Source organism: Nycticebus coucang, chromosome 3 (genome assembly GCF_027406575.1).
Source record: "Nycticebus coucang isolate mNycCou1 chromosome 3, mNycCou1.pri, whole genome shotgun sequence".
NCBI classification, from domain to species: Eukaryota; Metazoa; Chordata; class Mammalia; order Primates; family Lorisidae; genus Nycticebus; species Nycticebus coucang.
This window is the reverse complement of record NC_069782.1, coordinates 30,885,777-30,911,964: the sequence shown is the minus strand read 5'-3', so window position 1 is coordinate 30,911,964 and position 26,188 is coordinate 30,885,777. Positions and strand designations below refer to the sequence as shown.

General features: G+C 36.9%; 1 protein-coding gene across 3 annotated transcripts in view; it reads right to left on the bottom strand.

Annotated features, from left to right (window-relative positions):
* Window positions 1-8,528: 8,528 nt before the first annotated feature.
* DCN (decorin) overlaps window positions 8,529-26,188 on the bottom strand; it is a 42,433-nt gene continuing 24,773 nt past the window's right edge. For all 3 annotated transcript variants that reach the window (XM_053585096.1, XM_053585095.1, XM_053585097.1), the window contains exons 4-8: window positions 23,202-23,415; window positions 21,969-22,082; window positions 17,786-17,879; window positions 14,461-14,599; window positions 8,529-9,267 (exon numbers count right to left, since the gene is read on the bottom strand). In XM_053585096.1, coding sequence (XP_053441071.1) covers window positions 9,073-9,267; window positions 14,461-14,599; window positions 17,786-17,879; window positions 21,969-22,082; window positions 23,202-23,415 — 756 coding nt within the window. In that variant the 3' untranslated portion in view covers window positions 8,529-9,072. The remainder of the gene's footprint in view (window positions 9,268-14,460; window positions 14,600-17,785; window positions 17,880-21,968; window positions 22,083-23,201; window positions 23,416-26,188) is intronic.

Below are 26,188 nucleotides of genomic sequence, written 5' to 3'. Positions count from 1 at the left end.
GAGGATGAGGCCACATACACATACCAGGTTTTGTGAAAACAGAGGGAAAAGTAAATGATTTCAAGAAACTCTGTACGTTCTTCACGTATCGATGCCAGATTAAGTGACCACCTGGGTTCTTTATAAAGTAAGGATCAATGTAAGTTGCTATAGAATTGTCTGGAGCTGTTCTATGTCAGGATTCCATGTTTTAAAAAATGTCCTCAGCTATAGAATTTATATATGTTTCCATGAGTTTCTAGTTAAAAGTGCTGGTACAATGCTGAGGCCCACTGAGACCGCCTACAGTTTCAGGCACATTTTTTCTTTACGGTACAGAACTGTTTATTTGTAACTGTCAAACCACAGTAAGTCATCAAGCCACATTCAGGGCAGGCCACACTTTTGGCAATGTGAATTTTTGAAGGAAACAGACTCTAGACTGTTTTTATACAATTTCAAACTCACACGTCAAAACACAGGGATTTCTCATGTTTTAAACAATAGATCCTTTCTCAAGAAGTTTTTATTTTCGGTGTTGTTTAAGCAAGAACTGTTTGGAAATGCTGATGGGATCATGCTGAAGGCATCCAGAGGGAAACATACAATATGTTTATTTATCTTAGAAACCGCAGAACATTGCAAAAGGCCAAATTGGCCCTGTAAAATGTGTTGCTAACATGTACAGTATGATTGCTTAGTTTGGATCAACTCATGCCATTTCTGTACCGATAAAGAAGGATCACAGTCTATATTGTGGCATCTCCAGAATTTATGGCTGTAACCCAATCCTCTCTTCTGAACTCTAAAGTCCTAGATCAAAATCCGCCTTCATATCTCCACCCGGAAGTTGAAAAGGCATCTCAAAATGCACAGATCTGAAGCCAAACTTTTGATTCTCAGTTCTTCCAACTCAGCCTCCTCACAGTCTTTCCCATCTCAGTATGGGTGACTTCATCCTTCCACTGGCTCAGGCCAAAATTCTTGGAGTCATCCCTCTCTCTCTTCTTTCGCTCTCACACCCCGTCTGATTTCATCCCTGTCCTCTGTACTGTCACAACAAACCTGTATTCTGACCCCTTCCCAGCACCTTCTCTGCCATGATCCATGTCAAAACCACCATCATCTGCTGCTGGATTACTGCACTGGGCATCTTAAACCTTCCTCTTCAGCCCATCCCTGTCCCTCTGCGGTCTATACAGGCAGAGGCATCCCTTCAAAGATAGTGGAATGGAGTCATTCCTCTGCTGAGACTTCTCCAATAGCTTCCCTTCTAACTCAGAGTAAAAGCTAGTCTTTACACTTCCCTAAAGACCCTGCAGGACGTGGTCTGACACTTACCCTTACACTGACTGTGTAAGTGTCACATTCTCATGTCACACACTTACATCGTCTCTCCTTACTCACTTAACTCTGCTCACATTTACCTTAACCGATCTTATGAGAACCTGCCATGTAGCTTTCTTTTTCTTTTTTATTTCAGATGAATAGGAGAGCACATACAATTATGTTATATAGTTCACTTGTGTAAGTTAAAGTCCAAGTTGTGGTTGTGCCCTGCATCCATATACCCGCGCCATCTACCCGTTGGGTGCTGCCATGTTCCTTCCTAAAATAGGGCCCCTTTCCTTGGCGTGCTCCCTTCTGTCTCTCACTTCTGATAAGATCATTCTCCATCCATTCTATGTAGAATAACAAATCCTTATTCTCCAGCTTCCGCTGACATTCCTCTGCTCCACTTGCCCCTCCCTCCCAGGAATGTCCCCAGGGACATTATTTACTGCTCTGTACCAGCCGTGAACAGCAGCAGCACATACTGCACTGCTTGTAAATATTGGCTGAGTAAACGAAATAGTACTGGGCTGGTAGACACATCAGTTCAGGACAAGAGAGTTAGATTATTTTGATATTTTCAGCATATTTTAAAATTGATTTGTGTTTCGGAGCTTGTTCCTGATGGCCTGGAAGTGTTAACTTAGCCCACACAGACCCTATTTGTATAAGAGGCCCGGAAAGGAAGTTTCCAGATCTCTGGTGCCTAACTCACTGCTGGGTCGTCTGTCCAGGAGGCAAGTTGCCTTTTTGACTATCTTATGTTGAGTGACATACGGCCTTTCTCTTAGTTCAAAATGATTTAATCCGTTAAAGGTTGTTTTGCTTTCCTGGATGTTTATGCTTGTGTATGGTTTTAATAAGTTTAGTATTTCCCCTCTCTTGGTTTTACGTTGTTTTGCGTTATTATATCTTGTCGTGTGAAACTGATAGTCTGTCATAGACCTGTGACTTGAAGTCACTGTGACAGATGGCGTGCTTGAATACTTAAACAGATCCGCTAAAAGAAATGGTTTAGCAAGAAGTGCGGGAATTTAAAAATGAGCAGCAGCGTTGAGAGTGGGTGCGCCATGACGCAGACTCCGTGCTCTGGAAGGTCTGTGCTGCGGGAGGTCAGAGGCTGAGGTACAATGAGGTCTTGCGCAAGAGCGAGGCATGTGGAACGGGCAGTCTTGGGCCAGGCCTGCTGGAACCTTGGATGGGGAGTAATGACTGTATAAAACGTTTTTAGTTTACTTGAGGGATTAGGCGTTTCTTGGTTTGCACGAAGATAAGATGATGATTTCCTCCCTCTGCAGCTGCAATAAAACTGTGGAATGAAGGAGTTTCTTGGAATAGTATTATGGAAAAGGGGGAAAAAAGACAATGATGATGATGACTCGGGATAATGACTGAGCCGTAAAGAAAGAGGAGACCCAGGTTACATCTGATTTAAGAGATGAGAATGATATAGTAACGTTCATTGCCAGATTAAGGTCCTTAAAGAGAAATGCTTTAGAAGAACATAAATACTGGGTCACTGGAATGTGCCAAGATGACTTCCCATGTGACAGAAAGTGCTACAGCTGAAGCTAGCAAAAGAAACGTGTGTGGGAGTTTGCCCAAAGGTTAGAGGCAAATTCACAGTTTCCAACCTTGTCTGTAAACCACACGTAATTGAGCAAAAATTTTGATAGAAATAAAAATTTAAAAATAAGCATTTTTATAAAGGAAAAAAATGGGCATTAAAGGCTAATGTGTGTTTCCTCCCAAAAGATATATTCATAATCTAATCCCCAGTTCCTGTGAATGTGTCTTTGTTTGGAAATAAAGTCTTTAATGACCGGATCTAGTTAAGAGGAGCTCACACTGAATTCGGGTGAATCCTAACCCAACATGATCAGTGTCTGTATTAATAAGAAAAGAAGAGACTCCGACAGGTGAGAGGTTTCCTTAGGTTAGAGGCAGAAACTGGAGTCAGACTATCACAAGCCAAAAGACACGGAAAGCTACCCAGAAGCTATAAGCAGCAAGGAAGCACCCTCCCCCAGAGGCTTTGGAAGGAGGATGGCCCTGAAGACACCTTGATTTACACCTTCTAGCCTCTAGAACTATAAGAGAACAAATTGTTATTTTAAGCTACCCAGTTCACGGTACTTTGTTACAGCAGATCTAGGAAACTCATGTAATGTGGGTGCCTCCTGGGGGCAAACCAGCGAGGGATGAAAGACAGGCATGGTGTAATATGACAGGAGAGGACTGACTCTCTGTTACCTTATTCCTCAAAGTATGGACCAAGGAGCAGCAATATTCCTGGGAGCTTGTTTTAAATGCAGAATCTCAGACCCCAGTCCAGACCAGAAACAATAAGAATATATCTTGAGATGATTGCAGCCCGAACTATGTATCTGAAATAACAACAGTGATGGCAACAGATATATGTGAAACCTTTCTATGTACTTGACTCAGATCAGAAAGTTACACCATATGTTAATTCATTTAATTCACACAGCAGCCTGTAAGATATATACTAATTAATATTCCCATTTTACAGACGAGGAGATGAGCCACAGAAAGTTTAAGTCATTTCTCTTAGTCAAGTAAATAGTTAAGTGTTGAAGTCAATGAAATAAGCTACATTTATCTTGACTTCAATAGAAAGATACTTTATGAAGTGAGAGTTGTGCTGATATTTAAGAGTGGAGTGCTGAAGTCTCAGTTGGTTCTCCACTTTAGATACTGAACCAAAGTAGAAATGGCTTGACTATTGGAAAAGGTGTGTTGGAGGATCTGCCTGGCTGATGAATGTCCAGAATAGCCTTCCCCGCTTTCTGTTTCTATTTATTCCTCACCTCAGGTGTCAGTTGAGCAGCAGGGTAACCATAGGCTTTCCTGTATGAGAGAAAGGATGCAACTTGGAGGGGACGTTGTTCAAAGTTGTAAAAAAGAGATGGGTGCATTATTCAATGTCCCGTGATGGACCTCAACCTTGAACATCTGAATTCCTCCATAGAAACCACCTCTTCACCTGTAGTCATGAGAGCAAGGCCTCTTGGGAAATGAAAAAGAGAAGAAAAGAAAAACATTTCTTTCCTTTTATTGGACAGATGGGGAAATTCACATTTTGTGGTCCTGCCAGACTATGGAAAGAGGGAAAAGGGTAATTTCCCCTAAAGTCATTCTAATCTCTTTATATATCAAATGTAAATGGAAAACTACTGCTTATGCTTTAGAAGAAAAAGAAGATAATTAAGCCTTGCTTTATGCCAGATTATCAAAGATGTGTGACACACCTTTTGGGGGTAGGATACAACTATAAGAGGAACTTTACCTAACAAATGCAGTAACCTGGTTCTTTGTACCCTAAATGAATCCCTAATAATAATAATAATAAGATATCTTCAGACACATCTACCTTGGCTTTTGAATGTACTCTCTGTTTTGAATAGCACCTCTCCACCCAATCTTCCTGTTAAATTCATACACATATCTCAAAACCCACCTCAGATGTTAACTCCTCAATGAAATTGTCCATGTTTCTCTGTAATCAGTCTACTATAGTTGGCAGAAGGGATCACCCATCTTTGGTCACTGCTATAACTTGCATATATTTCTACAGTAATATTGATCATGCCATATTTCAATTATTTGCTGTATTTCAAATATTTAATAAATTATTAAATACATTTCAATTATTATTTTACCATTTCTTCTGTTAAACTTTGATTATTTTCAAGTCAAGGATGGCATTTTACTCATTCTTATATCCCCATGTTCTGTACAGGTCTAGTAAATATTCTTACACGTATGAAAATACACCCTACAGGGCGGCCCCTGTGGCTCAAGGAGTAGGGCGCTGGTCCCATATGCCGTAGGTGGCGGGTTCAAACCCAGCCCCGGCCAAAAACCACAAAAAAAAAAAGCAAGAAAGTACACCCTATACTGTAAAAGCCATATTAAACTCCTGGGGAATGTATAGAGTTTTCTTATTAAATATGATATCCAATAGTTATCTGTGGCTATTTGAATTTAAATTTGTTATAAGAAAATAAAGCTGAAAATTGAGTTCTTCAATTGCATTAACACATTTACAGTTCTCTATAGTAACATATGGCTAGTGGATACCTTACTGGAAAGTATTGATATAGTATATTTTCAAAATTGAACAGCTTGTAGAATATTTTTATTTATTTATTTTTGATGAACATATCCAACCCTTTGAAATGTAAGAATGCTAATTCAGGCTGGTAAAATTCCCCATTTTTTATAGCCCTGCACATTATTGTAATGAAGATGGGAGCTGCTATAAATATTCCATGATTCTCAACAGTTGGACATGAGCACCTTCTTTTCTAAAGTAGGAGAAAGCGACTCCTCTTGACAATGAAGTGAGAAGAGTTTACCTTTCTTCATCACAAGTGTGTGTCCACAGGCAAATTACTTGACCTCTCTGGGGCTCCATTTCCATCTGGGTAGAGGAATGTTAAACAACCACAGGAAGCCCACAGAGCTGGTATAAATAAGATGTTGTATATAAACCATTAAGGCATAGTATACAACAAATGACAGTTATTTTCTTTATGACCTCTGCACTTCAAGACCCTAATCCATCGCCACAGGGGACCTGCTAAGAATCGTGAATGTTCCCCTTCGCAGTCTATCACCACTGCCGCTGGTCCTGACATATTAAGGATGTGTAAACTATTGCAAAAGCAAACACTGACCTCTGGATCAGCACTTAACAGGTTATAATTTCTACTCTGAATCTGCTGTATCTCAATTTTCTCATTGGTAGAATGGAAATAATACCTTCTTATGGGATTTTTTTAGAAACATAAAGACATTGTCCAAACAGAGCCTAGCACAAAAGTTGGAAATTTGCATATGCTTTTAAGAAACTCCAGAAATAAATATGTGTTGTTATTGTTTCCAACTATCTATCAGGAGTTATCTTAGGTTTACAATATATTTAGTGCTAGTTCATTGGAGAAATGAGTATATGATGAATGGAGTACATTAAATCAGTAAAAATCCTCCTCCAGTTATTGTTTAATACCAGGCTATGATTACTGACATAATCACTTCATGAAAGTCAAACAAGAAAGCAACTAGTTCATGCAAAGGCTTTGTGTATTCCAGGCAGTAACTATTACAAGGAGACCACAGCTTTAACTGCAGCAACTTACAGCTTTATACTCTGATTCTGACACTTCTCTTGATTATCCAAATATTATTTTTGCTTTCTGCAATATTTACAGAACATGCAATTGACTTCTCATAATATTGATGGAGTATACATTTTATTTTTGTACTTTGATCTTTCACACTATAGTTTTTGAACAAGTGAAGTCTGCTTTCAGCATAGACCTGGTTACCAAAAAAAAAAAAAAATGCTTGGCATTTCATGAAGGAAAAACAGAGTCAGCTCACCATTTGGCAAAGTTTCATCAAATATTTTTTAATTTATTTGCGCTTCTGCTAAAGGCAGAAAGTCTATAAGAATCTATAATTGGAGTTCAGAAACAGTGCACAACGTATGATATGAATGTCATTCTTCTCTGTGGCTGGTGATATTCACGGTAACGCTGCAGTTACAGTTATCCTGGTTGGGCTATTCTCCATGGGTCCTGATCAAATCCACTCCCCTCCCTCCTCTGCCTACCACTCATCTCCCGGGCTTTCCGATGGCTGTTGTTCCCTTCAGGCTTGATCCGTGGTAGGCACCAGCAGCTATGTGTGAAGACAGAAAGCAGATACTCTGCTTCGGTGTTTCACCCACATGCAAGTTGAATCCTTTCTAGGCTCATAGCTCCCTGGGGATGGAAATCCTCCACCCTTGTCCCACTTGGCTTCAGAAACTCAATCTTTCCTCTGTCCCTTCAGCCATTTGGGTAATGGATCCCCTTCATTGTCCATCTCTAGATGCCTCACCATCCCCTATTTGGTGCAGGAAATAGAATAGTTTATTTCCATTCTAGAATAGTCCCTTCATTAATTCATCTTCATTTTAGACCTCTGGAGTAAATTGTATTTTCTATCAAACCCCAACTTGTGCACAGATGTAAAGAGAAAGAACTGGTACCAGATACCTGGTGTATGGCTACGAGAAAGTTAGGTAATTTATCCTAATCTTAGTTTATTTCTCTGCGAACTAGATTGTGCAATATGTATGTAATAATTAGAGGGTATCTCATGACTATTCCTAGAAATTCTGAGATTTGTGTGTGTTCTGAATGGGGTAACTAATAAGTAAGATTTACAATTTTCAGCCATGAGGGAAGGCACCCTGAAAATGAAATGAGAAAGGCAAAGCTAAAAGAACTAAAGAACCAGAGGGAAGTAGAGGGGGCTGGGGGGGTTGACAGAGGGAGGGTAAACAGTGGGACCACACCTATGGAGCATATTGTAAGGGTACAAGTTAAATCTACCACGTATAGAACATACATGTCTTAACACAATAATTAAGTACACGAGGTGAGAGCTATACTAATTAGTTTGATGTAACCATTCCAAATTGCATTAAAAAAATCAACACATTGTACCCCACAAATGCATAAATGTATTCATGATCTATGTGTATATGACTTAATACAAGGAAAAAAAAATACAGAACTAAAGAACCACAGAGAAACTCAACTAGAGGTCTGGTCAAACTGTTCCTGGAGGCTTAGCTGACAAGACTATCTTTATTTCTCTTTATAGATCAAAATGGTTTGAAAATTTTTAAAGATTTTCAACTATAAAACATTTAACTTTATACAACAAACATATTTTTCACATATTTACTTATTAGATGTGGATAGGATAAATGTACAATTTAATACATATTTACTCTAAGTAAATAAGCCCATTCCCCAGGCTTGCTGAGTTGTCATCTGCTATGATAGTGTTTCTGAATTTCACAGAAAACGATTTAACTAAAGACAATAAGTTTTTCTAATACATCCAGCAATTGTATAAATGCTCAGATAAGCAGCCTGATTACATGTGTAGTAGATTTAAATTGTCTCAGTTAATTAGCAACTGGAAATTCTCTGTACCATCAGAAGAACTCTGCTCTGTGCCTTAAAAGCTTCACCTTGAACACAGATAATGTTAGTTGCTAAAATGGAAAAAGCAGCATGGAAGAAATGGCTGGGAACTTGAACGGGTGTGCTATCCCTGTCCCTAAAGCAATGTCTACTCTCTTCAGGAAACTGAGTTTGGGAAATATTTACAATTAAGCTTTTCTACAATGGTAATTTTGAACGTATTTTTAATTTATTTTTTCAAAAGAATGACATTAGCAAAAATTTGACATAGCCCATATTGAATTCACACATAAAAATAATGCAGCTTTACCAGTAATAATGGGGATTAATACAGAGTTAGTGTTTGGCATTTGACTTTATCTCAAAGAGCTGATTGGTCAACGAATTATAGAAAACCGATGCTCTTTATATTTGATTTTTTTCTGAAAATAAAAAAAAGGTTTAGTAAATGTTGACATATATATTTACTCCAAATTTTACATTTAGTGAAATAAGAATATCTATAATAGCTCAGTTAACATCAACAGAAAGCTTTAAGAAATGATTCTGAAAATGGCAGGCAAAATATTTTTTTTTATTATAGGCAATTATTTAAACTGCATATGTGGCTTTATGCATTATAAGTCATGTGGGTAAAACATCCACATTGAAGTTAGGTTTCCAGTATCTAGCTTTTATTTATTTACTTATTTTTAGCAATTACATTAATGAGATTTTTGCCAAGTTACAAAAATGAGGGCTTTCCTAAGAATTACTTATAGTTTCCGAGCTGAATGGCAGAGCGCACGTAGACACATCGGAAGGTGGATGGCTGGATCTCCCAGTACTGGACTGGGTTGCTGAAAAGACTCACACCGGAATAAGAAGCCTTCTTGGTGTTGTACCCAGGTGGGCAGAAGTCATTTGTCCCAACCGCAGAGATATTGTTGTTGTGAAGGTAGACAACCTGCAATGTGAAACAGTGGGGAGTGACTGACTGTGTTTCCTAAATACATTAAGGCCCTCCTGGAAATACTTCATTCCTTTCAATATTTTCATCATTCAGTCTGAATACTTGAATACTTCTCAAACCAATCTTTTTACTCCTCCCTTCCTTCCCAAACTTGCTTTTCCCTCCCCTAATGTTCTAAATCTCAGAACACTTCATGCTCATTGTTCCGGAAGTTCAGGCTATGAACTTTGTCATGATCCTTGAGACGCCTTTTTTCATACACTCCCTACACAATCAACAAATCTCACTAGCTCAACCTTCACACATCATCCACTCCTTCTCCCCCAGTCTACTCCTACAACTTTGTCCATGCCACCACCTTTTTCTTTCTAGATGACTGACATCACCCTGATTGTTTTCCCTGCCTCCTCCTTTGCCTTCCTAAATTCTTTTTTTTTTTCAACTTTCATAACAATTTTTTTTTTTTCTGAGACAGAGCTTCAAGCTGTCACCCTGGATAGAGTGCAGCGGCATCACAGCTCACAGCAACCTCCAACTCCTGGGCTCAAGCGATTCTCCGGCCTCTGCCTCCCAAGTAGCTGGGACTATAGGTGCCCGCTACCGACACCTGGCTATTTTTTGGTTGCAGCCAACATTGTTATTTGGCAGGCCCAGCCTGGATTCGAACCCTCAAGCTCAGGTGTACGTGGCTGGTGCCTCAGCCACTTGAGCCACAGGTGTGGAGCCAGTGATTTTTTTTTTTTTTTTTAAAGCAAGCCACATTATACATTCTTTGCCTCAGCATTCCAGTGGAGCGCCATCTTGTGCAGTACAAAATCCAGTGTTCTTACAATGGCCTGCAAATGCACGATCTCACAGCCTTCTGTTCTGCCCGCCTCGCCTCACCATTCAAGCTAACCATCCTGCTCCACTTGCCGCTTTTCCAGTACACAAAGTATGGTTTCTCCGTAGGTTGTCAAACATAGTTTATTCAACCTGGAATAATTTTCTCCAAGGTATCTACAAGACTTGATGTCTCATGTAATTTATATCTTCTTACCAGACAGGCCTTCCCTGACCACCCTATTCTGCTACCGTCTGTGACAGAATTACATTACATTTGTTTGTTTTTCTCCATACCAATTATCAATATGCAGCATGTTATGTAATTATTTGGTTGTTGTCCATTTTCCTGCTCTGCAGTAAAAGCTCCATGAGGCAGGATACTGTTCTCTTTGTTCAATGCTGTATCTCTGGTAGCTACTAGAATAGAGCAGGTGTTCAATAAATATGTGTGGAATGAATAATTGATATTTCAGATATCAGGTCTATATGGACTGTTTGGGGTTTGCATAAAATAGTATGTTTTTCAGGGCAAAAATAAAATGATAGACCTTTCAATACAATTACAGAGAAAGGGAAGGGGGCAGTGCAGGATTAATGACTAATGCCTGTAATCCTAGCACTCTGGAAGACAAAGGCAGGAGGCTGGTTTGATTTTAGGAGTTCAAGACCAGCCTGAGCAAGACTGAGATGCTGTCTCTATGAAAAACAGAAAAATTATGGGGGTAGTGGTGTGCCTGTAGTCTCAGCTACTTGGGAAGTTGAGGCCAGAGGATCGTTTGAGCTTAGGAATTTGAGGTTCCTGCGAGCTAGGCTCAGGCCACAATACTCTAGCCTGCAGGAAAGAGAGAGAATCTATCTAAAAAAAATGTATGGAATTAAGAAGTACCAAAAATGTATGGAATGAAGAAGTGTTCCAAAAAAGGAAAAGAGGGCATACAATATTGGAATTTAAATAATCACAAACTCCATGAATTACAGCACTCAGTGTAAATATAACTAGAAAGTTTTAACAAGTATTCTATATTATAAATTCTACACTATGAATATAGTGCTATAATTTACTAGGATGTTCTTCTGAAATACATTTCATAATCATGCTTAAGATAATGGTAATTTACTAATAGATTTTCTTAAGATCATCAAATATCAAACTTACACAAAGAACTTTAGAAAGGAGTTTATATTTCCACTTTTTATATGTAAGTTCTGGAGGTCAAGAAGTGACTTACCTGAAATTAAACAACCAGGCCTGGAGTATAATGCTAAAGGAGCCCTGTCTATAGACAGCTATAAAACCAACAAGATGCTCCCTTAAACAACCGACTTGAAATGCTCTACTTATAAGAACATAAACTCTGCATGTTGGTGAAGAGGGCCTTGTTTATGAAAAGGTTTTTAAAAAGACTAGTAGAAGTCACATAAAAACAGAAACAAAAGACATTAAAGTGAAAGCAATACTTATTAAGTACGTTTCATGATTCTCAAATTTTTTTAATTTCATATTATCATTTACCACCCTCTATTTTCCAAAACTGATTACCAAAAAGCAGAGGATGTTTGGTAAAAATATATGGCTGACATGGAAAGTGAAAGACAAAAAATATCAAGACATAAAGCAAGTGTCAATGTATGTAAAAGGAAAAACAGGTAGATTCCCAACTCATTTTATGAAGGCAATATTTTCTAATAACAAAACCAGACAGAAACCACAAAAAAGAGAAAAATATAATCAAATATCTCTAATGAATATAGACAAACATAGTTAACAAAATATTAGTGAAGAGTAGCTTAACACATAAAATAACTATTATACTATGACCAAGCCTGGTTTATCACAGGGATATAAAATTGGTTTAGCATCTGAAAAGTCAATTTAACACACCATACTAAAAGAAGAAGGGACCACACCTACATGATTATCTCCATAGACAGAAAAAATGTGAAAAAAAAGACAACGTTTGTAATAAAAATTTTCCTATAAACTAGAACTTCCTTAGCTTGATATAGGGTATCTACAAAAACCTATAGCTACCATCATACTTAACCACTTCACCACTTCTATTCAATGTTGCACTGGAGATTCTAGCCAGTACAATGAGGAAAGAAAAATTAAAATAATCCAGATAAGAAAAGAATAATTAAAACTGTCTTTATTCACAAATACTAAATATAGAATATGCAAAGGAATCCATAAAAAGTACTACAACTTAAAATAAGTTAAATAAGTTTAGCATGGATACATCAATATACTAAAATAAGATAAATATACAAATATAATTATAGTTTTGTACATTAGCAACAGATAAAAAATGAAGTCAAGTAACAATTAATTCAAAACACAAGTGGCTAAGGTACCAGCCACACACACCAGAGCTGGTGGGTTTGAATTCAGCTACAACCAAAAAATAACTAGGCGTTGTAGTGGACACCTGTAGTCCCAGCTACTTGGGAGGCTGAGGCAAGAGAATTGCTTAAGCCCAGGAGTGGTCTGTGGGCTTAATTGCTGCGATCTGTGACGCCACAGCACTCTACCCAAGGCAACAACTTGAGGTTCTGTCTCAAAAAAAAAAAAAGAAAAATTTAGAAATTGAATGTAGAAAAAGAATTATAAGACTTCTATGCTAAAGATGATGAAAATCATTGAGAACAATGAAAGATGACATAGAGAGATAATCTTTGTTTGTAAATTGGAAGAGTCAATATGATTAAGATGGTAATTATCCTCAGATCTATCTGTTGATTCAAAATGATTCTTTTAAGGACCTAAAGGATATTTTTTCAGAAATGAACAAACTGAACCTAAAATTTATATTTAAGGCAGAGGAATCAGAATAGCCAAAACAACTTTGAAAAAGAACAAATTTGGATAACTAATACTTTTCAATTTTAAACCTGAACTAAAAGCCATAGTAATCAAAATGTGTACTATCTATATAGATAGACATATAAATAAATGTGTTAGACGTGGCAGTTCAGAAGTAAATGCTTACATGTATGGTCAAGGGATTTTTCAGCACAGTTTCAGGGCAATGCATTGGAGAAAATATAGTCTTTGCAACAAATGGCATTGAGACAATTGGCTATCTACATGCAAAAAATAAATCAGACTCTTGCACCATGTACACTAAGATTATCTCAAAACTGGAGTTAAAATTAGGAGTTAATTTTAAATATAGGACTTAAAATTATAAAATTTCTAGAATATAAATAATATATTCCTAGACTCTACATTAAAACTCTCATCCATAAAGTAGATTAATGATTTCTTGTGGGGATGAGTTTGAGAATTGACTAGAAAAGGAAAAAGAGGATATTTGGGGAATAAGAGAAATTTTCTAACAGTGAATTGGGGTGATGAAGCTAAGAGTTAAAACTACTATTTTATTCCATATCAATCTATCACAGGTTTTTTCCCAAATAGTATTTACTCATTATTCTGGTCCCTGCCCTGAACTATTGTGCTTCATAAAAGATATTCATTTTTTTTTAGCAAACATTAGAGTAAGTTCAAGGCAATGCTACTAATTTCAAAAATTAGTTTAAACCTGTATTTTCTTTTTTTTATTGTTGGGGATTCATTGAGGGCACAATAAGCCAGGTTACACTGATTGCAATTGTTAGGTAAAGTCCCTCTTGCAATCATGTCTTGCCCCCATAAAGTGTGACACACACCAAGGCCCCACCCCCCTCCCTCCGTCCCTCTTTCTGCTTCCCCCCAGAATGAGTATATGCACAATTTAATAAAATATTAAAAATATGCATCTGAGCAATGGACAGAATGTTTGTATCGCCCAAAATTCATATGTTGAAGTCCTAATCTGAATGTGGTGGTATCTGGAGGTGAGGCTTTTGGGAGATGATTACATCACAGGGTGGGAGCCCTCAGAAATGGAATTGGTGCCCTTTGAGAACATAGAGAGTTAGCTAGCTCTCTTTCTGCCATGTGAAGATGAAGCAAGAAGTTGGCAAACTGAAACATAGAAGAGGACCCTCACAAGAAATTATGTTGATACCCTAAGTTTAGACTTCAAACCTGCAGAACTGTGAGCAATAAATGTGAGTAGTTTAGGCCACTGGGTTTCTGGAATTTTGTTAGAGCAATTGATGAAGACCCTCTGCAAAGAACATTTCTTTTATTTTTTATTTTTTAATTTTTATTTTACCTTTTTATCCTTTATTTTGTGAGTTTCTGTTAAATAATTTTTTTCTTTTTTTTATTGTTGGGGATTCATTGAGGGTATAAGAAACCAGGTTACGCTGATTCTGAAAAGAACATTTCTAAGCAGAGCTTCCTGCCTCCTTCCCAGTAGAGAGGAATTAGTCTCTAGAGACTTCTCACAATAAGTAATAGATTTGCATTACCTGGATGTACTTATGCTCCGCCAGCCCACCAGGTACTTTGGTGAGCTTGTTATTGTCCAAATGAAGTTCCCTCAGATGTGGTGTGTTGGCCAGAGAGCCATTGTCGACATTAGAGATGCTGTTGAAACTCAGTCCCAATCTACCAAAGAAAGCAGAAATGAAAGCAAACACCACATGTGGATGCCTATCTTATAGGTATTGTGTGATTAATCAAGTCAACAGAAAAGGGCAGTTCCCTCTGCGTAGAGTCCTTTCTCCAACCTCTCTGAGCCTGCACAATGCCTATTTGTTCTTAAAGTCTCAGCTCATAGTCACTTTCTTTGATATTTCATGACAGAACATGACAGGACAGGTACCTCTTATAAATTTCTCTATAGCTGTGATCAACCTCTTATAAAACTTAAGAGACTATTTTAAAAACTGTGCAATCCCATGCCTCTCCTTTGGAACAGTGACTGTCTTTAAGTAAATCCAACACTAACAGTACTTGACATGCTCAATAAATAGCTATTGAGTTGACTTCTATGTGCAATGAATAGACTAAATTCACATGAGAGAACTGAAATAAGTAGTATTATCACTTTGATCACTTTGCAAATAAAGAAATTATACATTTTATCATATAAATTTACTCAATGACAATAAAAGGCCCAGTGTTCTAAAAATCAGTAGGCTTACCTGCTAAAGAATTAGAACTAGCACTCTGCACTAGTTTGGTAGTTCCTCAGTGACCTTCAACCAATGACTCTCAGAACTTTCCTGGTGCCAACATTTCTGGTTTCTGACCCAGATATCTGTATCTTGTCTTTTCTGACATTGCTCATTTATGACCTTCAAGTTTAATTCACTCAAGATTTTCATATGTTTTAACTTAGAGTGTATCGTGTAAGAGTTCTGCTGCCGTTATACTCCTTCATGATAATGAGGACATGGCTGGTCTGTTTGACATTCTAGGCATGACCTCCCAAAAGCAGAGTGATATCCACCCAAAAGTCAGAGAGGGAATAGCAGGGATGGGGCAGCAAGATAATGAAACAGAACTTAAAGTCTCCAACAAGAGAAAGAGGAAGAATATAAAAGGTTCCCTCAAATGCAGGGGAAGAGAAGGGGACATGTTCTGTAGGACCGTTCTGCTAGTGTTTGCTTAGTTCCAATCTTTCAGCTCTTTGGGGACTTAGATGCTGGCTTAGGTAAGAAAAGTTTCCTAATTGTGATTTGAAGTATGGCATGATATTTGAAATAATGGAGGTTAAAGATGACAGATTTTATGCTTTAACAGCACAGCTAGTTTTTCTTACCTACTGATTGTTAACTTGGTGTCTTGGCTCAGAATGTTTTGTTTTCCCCTCAGTCTTGGGCATCCATTCTTTTTTTCCTCACCTTTCCTTTTCTATTTAAGAATTATGTCTCCAATCTAAAATTTAAGTTCCAAAATCCAGTTTTGGACCCGTGTATTTATTAGAATATAATATTCCCAATAAATTATGTAATGAAACTGTTCACTCATTTAAACTTTTATTTATATAGTCTATCAACAAATGTTTTCAAGAACCTTCCATGTGCATATAATATTGTTTTAAGCATTGTTAAGGAGCATACTTGTAGGTCACATGGATCCAGAACAGTGATTACTTCCATCAAGACTATTTTACCTAGTAAGGGAGATGATTATATGTACACACACATGCTCTTCTACAAATATACTTTATAAAAATTACGAGAATTAAGGGAATACTCTATTAGCTTTTAACCTGTTCCTAATAATTAATTGAAACAATGTTCTGAGATGAGTGACTGATTTTTTCCTTCTTTTCACAGTTTTGCTTTTTGGCACCAAAGTACTTCTCATGTTCCAACGTCAATTAGATATTAAAAAAAACATGAGTCTGATTCCAAAAAGAAATGAATAAATACTTGAATTTAATAAATTCAAAAACTGAGAAAATTTACTTGACCCATGAAGCAATCTGCTCTAATTTAAAGAATGAAATTCAAAATCCATTTAAAGACAAATCTGAATATCTATTGGCCTTTTCAAATGTTATTCAGTCTTTATACTTCTGTTTTACATAAAGCATACCATGTCCCTATTAAAGTGCAGAATCTTCCAAATCTCTGTATCACTTTTTAGTACAAATGAACACTTTTTCCCTAAAATAGCAACCATAATGTAAATGATTTTATATATTTATAATTTTCATATTCCTTCTACTATTAATACTACTGATAATGATAATCCAATAGTAATTACCATTCAGAAGACAGTTCTACCCAGTAAACAATGCACCTTAAACCTGCCCACATTCTTCCGCAGCTGGAAGGACCCAATCAACAAAGAAAGGCAGATGTTGAATAATGCTTTTGTGAAAAATGTTTTCCCCATTAGAAACTGTAATGAAAATAGGTGAATGAAGGATTTAGTATTATTTCGGACACCGGGGGAACATTTTCCAGTTCCCATCCACATGTTCTCTGCAGCCCCCACCATCCACTGGGTCTCTGGGGAATATCGACGGAAATGGACAAGCTGCATCGCCCATCCGTTTGGTCACAGGTATTTCTCAAAGATTCAAGGATATACTTATATTTATGTATCTATCATGAAATGTATATAAAGAAAGGAGAGTGACTGAATTTGGCATACTATTGTGCCAGTGATATGCAGCAGTCAAGAACAGAGAGCTCCTTGAAGACGAATGAAAACGTTTGCCAGGACTCTATCCTGTTCTGATCACTTAACCAGATTACAAATGTGGGAAGATTGACATAAGCTAGAAAGCAGGACAGGCATGAGTAATCATTCATTTAAAAAACCAAACTGAAACAAAAACGTTTCTTTTGTTGGGCTACATTAAACATGTACAGATATTTTATTTTAAACACTTTAGAGAATAGGGGATTATAGAATCCTGTCATGAATATTCTAAGCCCAATATTTCTATGTCTTGGTAGCTTTCATTTTAATGCATTATCAAATTCTGGACACTGAATTAAAATTTACTTAACCTTCTATTTGATGCAAATAAGTTAGAACATAGTAAATAAAGTGCAATCAATCATCTTGTACATAGGCTATAACTAATCGAAAAACAGTACAGTATTCCTCAAATAAAAAGGTGATGTTGGCAGTTATGGTAGCTATATTATTTCTTAGATTTTTTTCTCAAGAAATAATTGGATAAACTAAAGTTTAAGATTGTTATAAATAGCAACAACAAAATAGGATAAAGTGAAAAATAAACCATCGTGCTTTTAATTCTGATTATGTAGACCGCTCTATACCTAGTCAATGTTCTGATAAAAAATCATGAAAAACTATTCTTACTTGGCCAAATTATTCAGCCCTTTTAGGCTGGGTGCATCAACTCTGCTGATTTTGTTTCCATCAAGATGTAGTTCAGTAAGAGAAGGAGGAAGACCTGAAATATAGAAATACAAGATGCGACATTAGCAGGTAAACGTTATAAATACAGAGTGTGGAAAGACTTAGTCGAAATCACATGCTATCAGTTTTCTAAAAGACATACAATTTCAAAGAACAAGTTTCTATTTTCATCCTTTTCCTCTACCTCTTTCATAATAATACACAGATAAGTATATGGGAGTAGTGCAACCCTTGCTGCTTTCTGTTTGATAGATTTTAACAAAAACATGCACAGTTTTTACCATGTGCTACCTTTCTGTCCTGACAATTGTAGGACTGAAAGTAAACACTGAATCTCATAACCTCTTCTACTTTTATTAATGGGCTGGCTCACGCTGACATCGACAAAAAATAATAACTATAAAATGCAGTGATAAGCATTTGGTCTAAAATAAAATTATGTTCAAATTAACCCTCTATACAAACTGAACCAGCTATTTCACTAATGAGCATGATTAATAATTGTGCTGGCCTTAGCCTTACTTGACTTTTCCATAAAACCATCAAATGTCCCTGTAACATGTCTGTGTAGAAAGAGCTAAAGTTTACTTATGCCTTTTAAATCCAGAGTGTTTCTTTATACAGGAGGAGTGCAGAGGCCTATAAGCAAGTGATCTGCCACATGTGGACCAGCTGGGGAAATAATCTTAGATCCAAAGTATCCACTAAACCTCTGGATAGTACTTCTCGGATGGCTGTGATTTCCAAAGATTTAGGAATGTAAATATAAAGGTTTAAGTATTTTGTTTTCATTTCCTCTGCCATATGAGAATATATTGTATATAGCTTGTAAAATAGCATAGTTTCTATTTAAAAGAATAGTAACAAATACAAGGAAAATAACAAATTGGTTACATGTTGAAGTCACATGTGATTGGTAGAAAGTCTTGGTTATTTGTCTGCAAAGATAGAGCATTGGTAAGGGACAGGTTATATTTGTCCCGAAATTTTCATTACCTCCCACTGAGTTCTGTAAATATTGTCTATTTAATGTAATAGTTTAGTTCACCTTTGATTTGAAAATGTTTTCTATAGCAGTGTGTTTGTACGGGAGTTGCTAAGGAAAGGAGTATCTGCCTACTGCGTCTGTTACATGCAAAACATTGATTTTTGGCATTTCTCCCTGCTCATCTCCTTTAGTTCTCTCAATGTATAAATTATTGACCATGAATGCTTAATGCTCTTTCATAGGTAAAAACAGAGAAACTCAGTTATAATGTTATAATCTACTTAACTATAGTAGGAAAAGTAATACACTCCCAGCTGGCCAAAGGAAGTTAAAATAGCATGCTCTTAACTGAAGGAAATGAAATAATAATTGCATTATTCTTACAAATAAATGTCATAAAATTACAATCTTTCCAGAAATAAAGGATTTCACCCACTTGATTCTCTTTATAATTAATAAATACGAAGTTTTAAATACTCCCACAAATAGATAACAAAGAAAACTTAATGCATTTTCTTTCTTCCCTATTCACCATGAAAAAATTTCCATGGAAATACCAGGAAAAGGATTACCATTTTCATGGTATCCTACAGTGCCTGTAGGATACCAAATACCATCACATTCATTATCCTTACCTAATTTCTAAGTATCTCCCTTTTAGGGGTATCAGAAGAAAATTTGCAATAGGACAGAGAGTGGCAAACTTACAAAGAGGGTCACTAGTCCTTGCCATTGTGGCATTTAGCTAAAGAACATAACTATACTCTTCTTTTTTTCTTTATAAGACAAAATGTATTGAAGCTTACCTTGGGCCAGGTACTATGTGTGTACATCATAAGGCTTAATTTTATGTAGAAATCCTTACAATAATCCTAGAAGATAGGTGTCTCTAATACCTCCGTTTCACAGATAACAAAACATAAGTTTGGAAATTTAAATTAACCCAATGTCATAAAACAACTAAATAACTGAGTTGGGTCTATTGCCCAGTTGGTCTAACCTGAGAGGATGCTTTTTTCACCTCTACTTTACATTCTACTGCCTTTCTGTTTCCATGAGTGATGGGGGGAAATGTCACCAGGAGGTTGTTGAGGCTCAGTTGTAAGGATCCCAGTCTACGCAGGGCAGAATTGCGTATGAGACAGGCGTACACATGCACACCCAAGATAGCTACAGATTAAAACAGTTCAGGATGCGAGTTCTCACATCAGCCCTGCACAATCCCAACTCTGTGGCTTCCAAGCTCTAAGACCTTGCTCACAGTTTATATCACTTGTTTAAGCCTCGTCTTCCACGTTATGGAACAGGGATGATACTACTCCAGCGATGTTTTGAGAGTCATAAAAGAGTCTATGAAAAGCACTTGGCACAAGACCTAGAACTGAAACCATACTCAGTAAATGATAGTTACTATAATTTTTATATTAAATGGTATTGAATAAACGCAATAAGAAATAATAATAAAAGAGTGCCTAGGATAGGGAGAAAACAGAAGAAAGTAAAGGCAAACAGGTTACTAACTGATAAAATGTGTTGCTGAAGGATATTTTGGAGGAATCTGGAGGAACCATTAAGAGGGACAGCGAAGTCTAAGACTGTGCTTACTGAACGTCATCTGGCAGCCTGAAGGGGTGAAAAGAATTTTAGCTAGCATTTCAGCAAATGCTATTTCATTATAGATATAGATATTTCATTCCTGCACAAGGAATGAAAAAGACATTACATATAATGGATTATAGACTTAACACAAAAGCACTTTTATAAACTATAAATCAATTTCTATAATCTGTGTATCTATCTATTTTCCTTCCTTTCTTTCTCTCTCTCTCTCTCTCTCTCTCTCTCTCTCTTTCTTTCTTTCTTCCCACCCATCCTTCCATCCAAATAGCTCCTATTCAGGGCATCAAAAGCATCCTCTGTAGCCAAAAGATTGTGGAGAGGACATGGGGTGGTTGGAAATACTACAGTATTTGTCATCTCAGGAGCTGAAATCTCTGTCCAAAAAAGGACAATTGATGTTTTCTGTAGGTATGTTGATGTCATATTCAGTCCGAGACCAGGACATCTAAGATGACAAAGGAACACACTTCAACTATGGTCTGAAGTTTACACAGGGGCTTTTGCAAAACTCAAAAACCTGGTGTAGAGAAAAATGGGCAAATTAGGCAAATTTGTCATTGGTGGTTTGATGCCTTTTCTGACTCACAAAGATTGGCTTATGTGCCTCTCCTGGGTCTCTCAGAGTGGAAAGAGCTTGCCCGGGTGACTATACCTAGGACAGGGAGAAACAGCGGTCATTGCTGTTTCCTTGTGTGGCTCCTGAAGACAGGTAGGATGCCCTGTCCACTGGCCTGTCTCCAGTGTTTACCACATTGCCTTCACACAGTGAGTGTTGAAAACATTCTCAATGACTAACAGAAGGTAACATTAATACCCAAGTCATCAACATCCTAAACATCTCTCTAATTATTTATTTAATTTTGAAATGACCCAGCAAGGTGGATATTAATATTATTTCTGCTTCATAGATAAAGAGAGTGAGGGACATATGAATGACTCAGCCAAGGTCCTGGATCCCCGAGCCTATTAGTGGTAATTTGAACTCAAGCAAACTCTAATAGCTATACTCTTTACAACACACAGCCACCATTATTAAGAGTGCTAAATCCCCTCTTTCAAACATTGATGTCCTAAAAAGGAAAAGAATTCCCTAAGGAATTGGAAATCCAAAGTAAAAATTGGCTCAATTTTATAAATACTTTCATGTATCTTTTCTTGCTCACAAAGCACCAAAGCACGCTATTCTTCAGATAACCATGCTTATTTTTCTTTGTGATATCACCATTCTACATGGTGGACATAAAGCTTGTATGCAATTTAAGATAGTGTGCAGTTTAAAATCACACATGAACTTTATAGCCATCCTGTATAATATAAAATCTTACATTTTACAAGGGAATTTTTAAGGAGTCTATGCATCTCTATAGGGGGACTTGGTAGAAACATTTCCATGAATAGAAAATTTACTGGAGTCAGGTTGACCACTTGGATCCCAATTCAAATTTCCACAATTTTGTAAAATGTCACAGTCTTTGAACTTAAATTTTCCAAATGCAGTGGAGAGTTTTCTATTACCTTGAGGGATGGTGGTTATGTTCGTGTCAGCAATACGGATGTAGGAGAGCTTCTTCATCCCCTGAAAGGCTCCATTTTCAATGCCTGAGCTCTTCAAGGGGTTGGTGCCCAGTTCTACAAATGCAATAAGTACAAGGCTATTAGAGGCAATTTTAGGATATTACCCAACAGAGTAGTATCTGTTTCATTGAAGAATCCAGAAAGAAATTTGGGTCAATCACAACTTAATTGAAAAAAAAAAAAAAAAAGAGACAAAGAGAGAGATTAAAGACCATGTTCCTCAGAAGAATAGCCAAATAGAATAAAGATTTCCTTTATTAAAAGAAAAAAAACCCAGGGTGGTGCCTGTGGCTCAGAGAGTAGGGTGACAGCCCCATATACGGAGGGTGGCGAGTTCAGACCCAGCCCTGGCCAAACTGCAACAACAAAAAAATACAAAAATAAATAAACTTAATTAAACTTAATTAAAAAAAAAACTAACCTTAAAAGAAACAAAACCCAAACAAATAATAAAAAAACAACAAGGATCGGGCAGCGCCTGTGGCTCAAAGGAGTAGGGTGCCAGCCCCATATGCAGGAGGTGGCAGGTTCAAACCCAGCCCTGGCCAAAAACTGCAAAAAAAAAAACAAGGATTTATAGAAAAACAATACCATCTAACACAATAACAAGAAAATTATTTAAGGTGCCTCTACACGTTCTATCCAGAAATCAGCTAAACCAAGCCTTTACAAATCATACTTTATATTATTTGTTACTTTCCCAGGATACTTAAAAATGTCTTTGAAGAATTTGAATCTATTATTTTGTAAGCTAATTATAAAATTACAATTTTTTACCATACAGTTAGTAATACATTATAACACATTTCATTAAAGCAAATGACTTGTGGATATTCAAAACATCACAAATCCCCACACAGGAAAAATAACTTGAAAAATTTTCATTGAGCTCTACTGAAATCCATCGTGCAAATTAAGCATGGGGTAGGGAGACTTCAGCGCTAGAGCTTTCTCTATATTCTCAGATCCACAAGGACAAGGAATACAAACGTCATCAAAAGATACAGATTCAAAGTCCCATTTCTCCCATCCCTGCTGCTATAATTCATACAAGCGTAAGGCATGTAGGCTCCAGCTAGTTTACCTTCTTGTGCTTAAAGCTTACTTCACATCTCTTAAGATGAATCCTGACTCCTCGAATCCTGACATTAATATTAAGAAAAATGTCTGTACCTACGACAATCATCTGGTTCAGTCCGTTGAACACAGCTTTTCGCACTTTGGTGATCTCGTTCTCATGGGCTCGAAGCTCCTGAAGAGTTTTGGGCATTTTTTCTGGCAATTCCTTCAGGTGATTCTTGGACAGATAAAGTCGTTCTAACTTTACCAAAGGTGTAAATGCTCCAGGGCTAATTTTGCTAATTTTGTTGTTGACGAGAATCAATGCCTATAGATAGTGAAGAAAAACATCTCCTTAAATTTAAATCTTTCCTCTTACATATAAAACAAGTGCATCATCTATTCATTCCATTTATGGAACTAGCAGAGACATCTGGAAAATTGTAAGAAATCAGGGGAAAAAATAAGCAAATGTGATTCTTTAAGAAATACATTAGTGCAATCAAGGGGTACAGTGTGCTGGTTTCACATACAATCTGAAATATTCTCATCAAACTGTTCGGTGTAGCCTTCATGGCATTTTCTTAGTTATTGTATGTAAACATTTGTATTTAAGTTTCGCCTGTGCCCATTCTAAGATGCACTAATGTACACAGCTATGATTTAACAGTAAAAAAAAAAAAGTATTTTGTAAAAAAAAAGACACATAGACCAATGAAGCAGAATAGAAAACCCAGAAATAAATGCAAACATGTGCAGTCATCTAATTTTTTATAAGATCACCAAAAAAAAAAAAAAAACAGTGGGAAAAAATAGTCTATGAAATAAATCCTGGTGGAAAAACTAGATATCTACACACAAAAGAATGAAGTTGGACCCTTCTCTTACACACAAAAAATCAACTAAAAATGGATTAATGACCCAAATGTAAGACCTGAAAATGTAAAACTCCTAGAAGAAAATGTAGAGAAAAACCTCCTTGATAGTGGCCTTGGTGATGATATTTTTGGAGATCACAGCAAAATCACAGGCAACAAAACCAAAATAAAACAAATGGGACAACATCAAACTAAAAATCTTCTGCACAGCAAAGAAAATAATCAAGAGAAAAGGCAGCCTGGGGATTGGGGAAAATATTTGTAAACCATGTATCTGATAAGGGGTTAATTTCCATACGTGGAAGTCACACAATTTAATAGCAATTGATTAAAATAATCTAAGTTTTAAAAAATGGGCACAGGAACTTAATAGACTCTTCCCCCAAAGAAGAGGTAAAAATGCTCAACAGGTGTGTGAAAAGGTGTTCAACCTCATTAATGATTAGAGAAATAGAAATCAAAACCACCATGAGGTATCAGCTCACACCTGTTAGGAAGGCTATTATCAAAAAGATAAAAGATAGCGTTTGTTGGTGAAGTTCAAAACGGGAAATAGAACTAGCCTATGACCCAGCACGCCCTCATCAGAGGAAATGACATCAGCCCCTGAAGAGGTGTATGAACTCATGGCAGCATTCTTCACAGTGGCCAAGATACGGAAACAACATACGGAAACAACAGAGATGAATGGATAGGGAAAATGTGCAATCTATCTATTCATCTGTCTTACAAAAGAAGATGCGGCCATTTGTGATAACATGATGACTCTGGAGGCAGGCATGTTAAGTGAAATAAGCCAGACACGGAAAGAAAAACATGGCCTGATCTCACGTCTTTGTATCATCTAAAAAATGCTGACTATTTACAAAAGAGAATTAAATGGTGCTATACCAGGAACAGGGAATGGGGCAGCGGACCCAAATGGGAAGTGGTAGGTCCAGGGATACAAACTTGCAATTATGCAGGATGATCAGGTGTAGAGATCTAATGTGCAGCAGCATGAGGGCTGTACGGTTAGCAATATTGTGAACTGAAACTCTGCTAATGACCACACCAAAAAGGCAATCATGGGAGGTGATGTATATGTTAATTTTCTTGACTGTGGTTATCATTTTACTACATGTATGTATAAACATCATGTTGAATGCCCTCAATATATACAATAGTATGAGTAAAAAGCTAAAAAAAATCAAAAAATAAAAATATTAATTCTACCATGGTTAAAAATATAAAATAAAAAAAATAAACACACCACACACACACACACAAGAAATACATAACATGAGGACCTGCCCACCAGGAATAAAGAAGAGAGGAATGCGATGACATACGGAATATATAGGAATACACGGAGACTGGCAAAATGTATACACATTTAAGGAAGGAAAATACCAAATTAAATTTGTAAGACCCAAGTCACATTGGACTTCAGCAACTGCAAGAGGTGCTCAAGGTAACTTGTTTTCATCTTTTGTTATGAGTATATATTACTACAATTTTAATACAGTTTTTTGTTTTTTTAAGTTTTTGCAGTTTTTGGCCAGGGCTGGATTTGAACCCGCCACCTCCAGCATATGGGGCTGGCGCCCTACTCCTTTGAGCCACAGGCACCGCCCAATACAGTTTTTTCCTTTCTTGAAATATGTAGACTTTACGGCACCCCCTGCATATACACATACATACACAGATACGGTATGAGTATGCATATGTACACATATATAATTTGTAAAACATAAATGTTGATAAGGAATGATCACTCAAATGACCTAAGATACCTAAAAACAATCAGTAACACAGACATCCATCTCTCAGTCAGCTTTTCAACTTGAAAGTCCATCTTTATGAACTATTATCAACGGATTCCACCACAAAAGAGTCATACCAGTTTATGCTATCACTGGCAATACAAGGGCATACAATTTTGCTACAGCCTTGCAAAACTAGATATTTTTTTTTTAATTTTTTTATTAAATCATAACTGTATACAATGATATGATTATGGGGCATCATACACTCACTTCATAAACCATTTGACACATTTTTATATTACAGGGGTATTTGCAAAACTAGATATTATCTTTTCTTGTTTGTTTGTTTTTTGCAGTTTTTGGCTGGAGGTGGATTTGAACCCGCCACCTCCGGCATATAGGGCCGGCGCCACACCCCTTTGAGCCACAGGCGCCGCCCTAGATGTTATCTTTTTTAAAAGTATTGCCCAAGGGG